Source organism: Myxine glutinosa, chromosome 11 (genome assembly GCF_964187855.1).
Source record: "Myxine glutinosa chromosome 11, kmMyxGlut1.1, whole genome shotgun sequence".
Lineage (NCBI taxonomy): Eukaryota > Metazoa > Chordata > Myxini > Myxiniformes > Myxinidae > Myxine > Myxine glutinosa.
Genome location: NC_136271.1, coordinates 127225770 through 127235404, shown reverse-complemented (window position 1 = coordinate 127235404; position 9635 = coordinate 127225770). Strand labels below are relative to the sequence as shown.

The 9635-nt window shown below is 41.9% G+C and overlaps 1 protein-coding gene across 1 annotated transcript in view; it reads right to left on the bottom strand.

Moving 5' to 3' along the window:
- The window catches only part of EXOC4 (exocyst complex component 4), a 314735-nt gene that overhangs the window by 299863 nt on the left and 5237 nt on the right, over window positions 1-9635 (bottom strand). Inside the window, exon 2 of the mRNA XM_068131080.2 lies at window positions 3676-3865. Within this exon, the coding sequence (XP_067987181.2) occupies window positions 3676-3865 (190 nt within the window). The remainder of the gene's footprint in view (window positions 1-3675; window positions 3866-9635) is intronic.

Genomic DNA, 9635 nt, shown 5'->3' with positions numbered 1-9635 from the left:
GATTTGGAGGCTTTTACCAGCCATTCAGGTCCAGGTTTCAACTGATGACAGGGATTTGCAAGACATTTGCACAGAGGTTTCAGTGTTTTTTGACCCACATTCTTGACATCGGCAACATTTCAGCATGAAAAATTAACCATCACAGAATGAGTTAACGGAGGCAATTGGGCAATTCACAATTTTACTTGAAAGTGATGGCAAGTACAGGAAAGAAACAGCCGCACATGCAGAAGCTGACAGGGACAACGTTTATGTTTTGAGAGCTTTACTTCATGAATTTGAAACCAGATTTGAGTCTCAAGATTCATGCAATCAATTCATTGATCCCTCAACAAGGCCCAAGGAAAGTAAAGCAAGATATCCACAATTTTGGCAACCAAATGCTCAGTGCTTCGCTTCTAACACCGTTTTGAGAGAATGGATGCATTTAAAGCAAGCAAAGAAACGTCACGCAGCTTCTGCAGTGTGCGATTTGATCAATATTGTGAATACAAGAAATGCAAACACCTTCTCAAACATTCACAACCTTTTGCTGTTGTCTTTTATGCTGCCATTAAGCAGTGCTGCTTGTGAACAGGGGTTTTCACATGTCAATGTGATAAAAAGCAAGTACATGTCCTACCTATCAGCTTCTCGCCTTTCTGCCCTGATGCACATGAATATGTGCAAGATGACAATGGAAACATTTGACCCTACGGCTGCAATTGAACTGTGGATGCAGTCAGCACACTGCAGGTCAAGTCAGATCTCCAAGAAGGATGACCAGGGCACAGCAAGCACATCAATCCAATTGTTTGAAGGAAGAACGTAAGGAAGAACGTGAGGAGGAACAACGTAATAGTGAGTTGGATGTAGATGAATAATTTTCTATCGTACCAAACCATTTCTGCTGGTACTCATTGCAGAACCTAATTATAAAATAATAAAATAAATAAATAACACCTGTGAAACCCTCAGTATACTCCAGTCAATATATGGAATGACCCACTACTAATTGCAAAATAAGTTATTTATATCATGATTCATCTCAGAAAATTCAACAGAAAAACATCTAGTGTCCTCCAAAATTCAAGAAGTGGAACAGTGCCTAATTTGCATAAATCAAAGATGGCTACCACAATATTTGTCATTACATCGTCTTAACCACATCTTCAGTTGTAATCAAGCTATTTTCAATGTTTAAAGATGGTAAACCATGCTCTTTAACACACTGAATGGATTATAAACACTTAGTCTTAACAGGTGTCCTATCATTTCCATAAATGAAAAACGGTTACCAAAAAAAAACTTTGCCTGATTTTATAGCAACTAGTCAGTTAAATTTTTTATCGCAGGCTATTATATTAGGATGATCTACCTGTGATTAATAAATAAATCATTGTTTTAACATTTTGGAGATTAGGATTATGTTAAATTGACGTGAATTTAGATTTTCATTTGCAAAAAGTTTGATATAGCCGTAAAACAAATTTGGCTATGGTACAATTCTTATTTAGTTATTTTAGCGCATATGTAAAGGCATTGGACACAAAAAAAATAGAAACTCCTGGGTAAATGAGGTACACCAAGTATATTAAACACAACAGCTTCCACACAGGTGTGGCCCACGTGCCCAAGCAAATAACATCCCAGTATGCTTAGGGTCATGTATAAAAATGCTGCACAGGCCTGATTGTCTATAATTATGGCTTGCATGGCTGCAAGAGAAGACCTCGGACATTGAAAGAGCGGTGATGGTTGAGGTACGTTTGGCAGGAGATTCAGTGACAGACAGCTCAACTTGCTGATGTTTCATGAGCAACAATGTCTAAGGTGATGTCAGCATGGAAATCCAAGGGAAAGACATCATCAGGAAAGGGCAAAGATGAGCGGAAGCACGTACTCCAGGATCGTGATATCCGTGCATTACTTTGAAGTGCAAGGCAAAGCAGGTGAGCAACTGCAGCTCAATTGACTGTAAATTTCAATCTGGGGCATGAGCAGCCAGTTTCATCAAAAGAAGAACTCCACCGAGCGGGATACCATAGTCGGGTTGCAGTGCACAACCCGCTTATTACACCTCGCAATGCACGTTTGCGAGTTCATTGGTGCAAATAGCACAGGCAATGGACTAACAAGCAGGGGAGAAATGTGATATGGTCAGATGAATCATCCTTCACCATGTTCTCGACAAACGGACGAGTGCACATGTGGCGCCAACTTAAAAAAAACAAACGTGGTGCCAACCTTAAAAAGCCGAAGACTTGAAACCGAGTTTGGTAAAAGACAATGAAGTCTTTAGAATTGTGATAGGGGAAGCCAAACTAAAGTGAGGCAGGTGTAAAAGACGGAATCAGGCACTTACAGTAGTGATCTCTGGGCGTTCCCTCGAGTCAATAAAGGGAATTGGTGGCAGTCGGCATACAAAAACTTAGTATTATGGAAACCCGTGCTAAATCAGTCAATCTAGCACTTTCATTTGCAAAATAAACAAAACTATTCTGGAAAAGCAAATGGGGGCAACACTGGTAGAGCATTGCAGCCTGGTGGAAGAACCCCAGTAACAACCCACACGAGTAAATGGAGCCCCAGACGATGGGTCACTGAGGCTGTCAATGCTCTCACCTGTCTGGGAAGGAACTGCAAACTGGTTTAAAACACCCACATGACCAAATAGCGACCACTCACAAAGGACATGTTGGCAAGGAAAAAGGTGCTGAGCGGAACGAATGACACAGGTGGAAGTAGTCCTGGTCAAATACCTACATAGTCTACCAAAGAGGATCTTGACATGTAATGAGTGCTGCATTGATGGCGTTAGCGAGAGCATTGGGTGTAGAAGCAAGGACGACCTCTCTAGGGCGTTGGAAGCATGTGCAGAGTATTACCTCAAGGCCAACCCATAACAACAACCCTTGCTTGGCCTTGACCTCATGCTATGAGAAGGGCAAGTGTGGTGGTAAAAAGGCAGAACCACTTGAAGGAAAAGGAAGGTGAAAAGATAGGTCGGGTCTATAAGAGACTTGGAGATGAATAAAAAAATTAAGAACTAGAACGGCACTCGGTAGAGCGCATACCTCCGCCACGCTGAACAGTTTACGTTTTGTATCCCACTGAATGGCCGGATTTGAATTTGGACTTGAACCAAAATAGAATGACTTGTTCTCGTCACCTACACAAACCATCACCTAGTTTTGTCATAAGGCATCCACAACTTTTTAAAATATCACACTACGCAGTATATCGTTTTTGGCCCAATCTCTCAATGGTGAAGAATCACTTGGAGAATTAAAAAAAAATTCTCATATCTGGATCTGGACTTCGATCTTCACCAAAATCAAATAGATTCGTCCTTGTCACACACCCAACTTGCCCACAAAGTTATGTCTGAATCCATCCACATCTTTTGAGATATCCTGCTATATATCATTTTTGGCCCTATCTCTCAATGGTAAAGAATAAGCTTAGCAGTTAGGGTGCCAGCTTGGGATCCGAGGATCCTGGCTTTGAATCCCGGTCAATCGCTGAATTAACGCCAGGGTGGTTCTGAGATATCCTTTTCACAGAGAGACAGACAGACAAACAGCATGTGAAAACATAACCTCAATCCACTTTCATTGGCAGAGATATAAAAGGAATATGACAAGAAAAACAAAATCTGAGCACATTAGTAGGAATGTGAACGCAATACCATACCTGAGCTATTTTACAGCGAGAAGTGTCGATGCGCTCTGTGATACTGTTGTACGTTTTGATGGCAGAAGTAAGCTCCGTGTAGTGCTGCACAATCTTGTCGTCAAGCTCATGATCGCAATGGTCGTATGCCTCTTGAAGACGACGCTTCTCAATCTCACGATCGTGCGCGTCATCACTGGTAGAAAGCGTCCTGAAAACAGCAATTGCACAGCTATATTTTTGAAGACAGTCGATTACTTACTAGGAATTAAGGCAAATCTTAACTCTGTCATACATGGATGAGAAGGGGTCACAGAAATATGATAAATAACCGCGGATGAGAGGGGGTCAGGATCGTACCATTTCCGGTTAAGACAAGTGAACGGTGGAAGTGGATAAAATTACAAACAAACACAAATGAACCTCATTTTAGCAATAGATGCAAAACTCCAGTAAAACTGCTCTTGTGGCCAAATAATCAAACAAAAAAACATATTTATAAACAGGACCTACAGCACCCCTCCCCCACCACAACATCCCCAAACATGATTAATAGCAAGTATCCTCATTTTAAACTTGTGCTCTGCATTCACAAGCCCCAGAAATGACCTCTCCATAGGTGCTCAGAAGCAACCAAACCAGATACAGTGTCTCCCTCAGGGAAGTCTGCCTGATAGATTTGGCTCACACATGAATAATATCCGCACAAGCGTTGTGTATTTTTAGGTCACGAAGATGTCCTTTCTCAAAGGGTTGGTTACCGTTACATGGTAATGACGCACAGCATAGTCTTTCCAATTCAAGACGTACGTTAAATAAATCAGCAAGCCCGCCATGTTCGTATGAGGCATGGCTGCAGATTTCAAGGTCCACTCACTGGTGATGATCCATTGGGGTTTGGGTATTTGGGTAGCACACGACCATCCAATCGGACCTTGGCCATATCGACTGGAGTTTGCAGTACAAGTATGTGCCCTTTCACTGAGCTAAAATAGTTATCCAACTCCTTCCTTATGCAGAAACACACCCTTTCTCCAAGGTACCTTTCCAAATATTGTCAGCTTCTTTTAGAAGCTTTTTGAGCCATTTGAGATAATAATCCTTACCATCCACATAAGATATACTTTCACATGCCCCGAAGGCCCACTGTTTCTTGGTGTTTATGTGCATAGCATTTTGGAGCGTATTATAGTGCCTTCAGAAAGAAAATGCCCATTGACTTTTTTACATTATGTTGTTACAGCCTGAATTTAAAATGGATTAAATTGAGATTTTTTTTGGTCACAATCGACAAATTTGTCAAAGTGGAATCCCTTTTTCAGACATTTTTAGAAAATAAATAAAAATGAAAAGCTGAAATGTCTTGAGTCAAGAGTTATTCAACTTCTTTGCTATAAACCACCTAAAGGTGTTTGCTATAAACCACCATCTCTAGTTCCTAAAGGTGGTTTATAGCAAAGAAATTGAATACTTCTTGACTCAAGACATTTCAGCTTTTCATTTTTATTTATTTTCTAAAAATGTCTGAAAAAGGGATTCCACTTTGACAAATTTGTCGATTGTGACCAAAAAAAAAAATTCTATTCAAATTCTATTGAAATTTGAAATCTATTTATAGAAATTCTATTTTATGAATTCTATTAAATTCTATTCTATTAATTCTATTAATCTATTATTTATTTAATTCTATTCTATTAATCTATTAATCTATTAATATTAATCTATTAATCTATTAATCTATTCTTAATTCTTAATTAATCTATTAATCTATTAATTAAAAATTCTATTAATCTATTTATGAAATCTATATAGAATCAAATTCTATTGAAATCTATTCAAAAATTCTATTCATTCTATTCAAAAATTCAAAAAAAAATAAAAAATTCTTTGCTATGACACTCCAAATTGAGCTCACGTGCATCTAATTTCCTTTGATCATCCTTGGGATGTCTCTACAACTTGATTGGAGTTCACCTGTGGCCAAGTCAATTGATTTCACATGACTTAGAAAGAAACACACCTTTCTATACAAGGTTCCACAGTTGACAGTGCATGTCAGAGCAGAAACTCTACCATGAAGTCCAAGCGACAATCCGTTGAACTCGGAGATATAATTGTGGGGAGGCATATAGTGGGGCAACTTAGCATAACAATTGTGCATTTTGTGAGGAAAGCACCAAATTTGGCACACTGGTAGACTATCCTATTATGAACAGATTTGGATATTGGGCCATCTCAAATTCAGCCCCTGATGGCTGTGGCAGCCATTTTCCAAAATAACACCTTCAGCTTGTTCCGACGAATTGCTCATCAATTGGCTTGGTCCTTTCCACCAGGCATTCTCTGGTGAAAGCCTGGAACTGCTCTTGGCCAATCTTCTTCACATTCCTGACAGTCTCAACTGCAGCAGGACCTGCAATTTCCTTTGTGTCAAGGACAACCAGATCCATGCTCTCTTCCTCAAAGGGGTTGCCAAGCTCTTCTATGACGCTGACAAGGGCGCGGACATCCTTGGCGAAAGAGGTCTGCACACTTGGTGTCTGCCGTCTGGTCGTGATGACGTGTGTCCTCTCGCCTCCCCCAGTGTTGATGGCCATCTTGGAACTCTTCTATGGCCCTGGCAACTTCTGGCCCGGCAATCATCCAACGCCGCAGGGCACTTGGGTTGTCAGTGAGGCCGACTGCTCCACCATCTCCTTTGATGCAGGCGTTATTCTGTTCATGCGCCTGGTCGATTGGGATCGAAGAGAACACCTTCTTCGTCTTCTGTACAGTGAAGTTGCCAGCCCTGAATTCTCTGGCTACATCTGGGTGCTTCAATGGGAGTGCAACCATGTCCCTCAGGTGAACAGGGACCCACCTGGCATAGTGTGTGTGGTCTAAGGCATGGAACCATGGGACCAGTTCCGTCAGGGCATCAAGGTACATCGTGAATGAAGCCTGCCGCAGAGAACACACGTAGACCAGTACCAACATCTCTAGTTCCAGCACAGTTGCCCAGTACTGAAAGTTGGGAATGTCTTCTCCTCTCTGGTGACACCAGTCTTCGAACTCAGGCAGGTCTTCTGCATCATCAGCATATGTCATACAGTGGCGTTCATACGCACGGTGTTGCAGGATGTGCAGTGCCGCTGCAGTGATTTGATGAGCTCTTCTTGTGCGGGTGACGTGGGCAGCTCGCAGGAAGGAGTCGACCGTCCTGGTGTTGCAATCTCAGCTTGCAAATCTGCAAAATCTGCAAATCTTGCAAAAATCAAATCTCTGAATCTGAGATGGCCCAATATCCAGATCTTTTCATAATATGATAGTCTACTAGTGTGCCAAATTTGGTGCTTTCCTCACAAAATGCACAATTGTTATGCTATATTTAGCTTAGCTGCCGGACTATAGATCTGGGGAAGGGTACAAAACACTTTCTAGAGGGTTGAAAGTTCAAAAGAGCACATAATTAGGAATTCCATAATGAATTATTACAATAATGTTTGGAGCTCCATAATTAGGAAATGGAAAGAATATGGAACTACCCAGACTCTTCCTAGATCTGGCCATTCAACCAAACTGAGCAACCAGGAGAAAAGGACCTTGGTCAGGTAGGTGACCAAGACCCCAATGACCACTGACAGAACTACAGAGCTCCTTGCGTGAGATGGGAGAACATGCCGCAAGAACAGCAGTCTCTGCAGCACTTCACAAATCTAGGCTTTATGGGAGAGTGGAAAAATGAAAGCCAGTCCTGAGAAAAGGAGTATGACAGTACACATTGGTGTTTGCAAAAAGGCACATGAAAGACAGAGCATCTATCTATAATTCCAGTAATCTCTGTGTGTTTGTTTGTTTGTACGTTTGTCTGTGACCGCTGTTTCTCGACAACCACGGGTCCGATATACTTTAAACTTGCCAGGTATATTGCTGGGGACCCGAGGATGTGCCTTTTCAAGGTTTCATATTAATCGGACAATTACTTACCGAGCTATGTCCAAAAAACGATTCAACCAATCAGAGAGCAGCGAGCTATCGCGTGTGCCGAACGTGGCGGACACACTCTGCCTCGGATGGCACATTTGAGAGCGTATTCATTTATTTCCCGTCGGCAAACTATGTTGGCGCTATGTTGGCGTTAAACGATGTTTTAAAACTAATTAAAACCCCGGGGGGATTGTCACTGTACTCGCAAGCCGTTCGCCGTTCGCTTTGGCGTTGCGAATGGACCAAAACATTTCATGCACCAAACCATTTCATGTAAAGCGTTCGCCGTTCGCTTTGGCGTTGCGAATGGACCAAAACATTTCATGGACCAAACCATTTCATGTAAATAGAGGGGGGGATATAATTTTAGATATAGATATAGTACGGGCATGCCCTAGTTAGGAAAAAGATTCTGTGGTCTGATGAGCTGAAAATGGAACACTTTGGCCTGAATACAAAGCGCTACGTCTGGCGGAGACTGGGCACAGCATATCACCCATCTAACACTATCCCCTACCGTAAAGCATAGTGGCGGCAGCATCATCATGCTATGGGGTTACTTTTCAGCAGCAGGGACTTGGAAACGTGTAAGGATAGAGGGAACAATGAATGGAGCGAAATACATGCAAATACTTGAGAAACTGCTTCAGAGTGAAAAAGACCTGGGACTTCGGCAGAGATTTAACTTTCAAACAGGACAATGACCCTAAGCATACAACCAAAGCAACAGCGGGATGACTTCAGAACAAGAACGTGAACATCCTTGAGTGGCCCAGCCAAAGTCCAGACTTGAATCCCATTGAGAATTTGGGGAAAGATTTGAAGACTGCTGTTCACCGACGCTCCCCATCCAACTTGACAGAGCTTCAGCAAATCTGCATGGAAGAATGTGAGAAACTCCCCAAAGCCAGATGTACAAAGCTGATACAGACATACCCAAGAAGACTCAAAGCTGTAATCGCTGCTTGCAACCCTCTTCTGGTGAAACTGCCAAAATCAAGACTCTCAGCTCACCTTCACGCTTTCATTTCTCTTTTCTCCCGCCTCTGGAACAAACTCCGTCACTCTCTTCAATCCCACTCACCCCTCCAGATCTTTGAAACAGCTGTTCACCACTATCTCTTATCTTCCCCCATTCAAAACCTTGATCTTTTCTACCCCCGTTAATTCACCCCAGATCCACTTTTTTGAAATACCAACTTCTTTCCTGGAAGTCCGAGCAGTGTCCATGCGTTTTATACCTCTCCCACCCACCACCCCCCTTCCCACTTCTCCTCCCCCCAAGCCCTCTACCTCCCACAGATCTCCCGATGTCCCTGCTCTCAAATGTTGTACTTGTGTGCTTCCCCCTCTCTCCCAATCTTGTCTCCCGCTCCCTTTATTTCGTCTTGTGTCCTGTTGTTGTTGTTGTTTTTTTTGCCCATTAATGTTAGCTCTCACACGTGCCTCGATCTTGTGTACAAAAAAAAAAGAGAAAAAAAAAGGCACTTCTACACAAAGTATTGACTCATTGGGTTGAATACTTGTGTAAATTCGATATTTCTGTTTTTCATTTTTAATTATTTTGTTAAAATATCAAAAAAAATAACCACTTTGACATTAATGGGTATTATGTGTGGCAAAAATATCTCAGTTTAATCCATTTTTAATTCAGTCTGCAACAACAAAATGTGAAAAAGTCAGGGGTGTGAATACTTTCTGAGGGCAATGTATGTCATTTTGAAAGTCCCGTATTCTTTTTCGCTGCCATGCTCCCTCCCTCTTGTATACCTATTTCAGCTTCTTTTTTTTGCCTATTTAACACTTCCAGACACTGAGTGATGAACCTCTGAAAGTTGGACGAAGATCCGTTCAGCCAACTATGAGAAAAATGGTGACAGTCACACAAACGGCTCTCTTATAGTATAGATGAAGCCAAAAGGTGCCAGGCTTCTGCCCTGCTCTGAACACGATACTCCTCCACTTCCTTCAGCAAACTCTCTCTGCTCTCCAAACACCTGCACGTTGATGATATC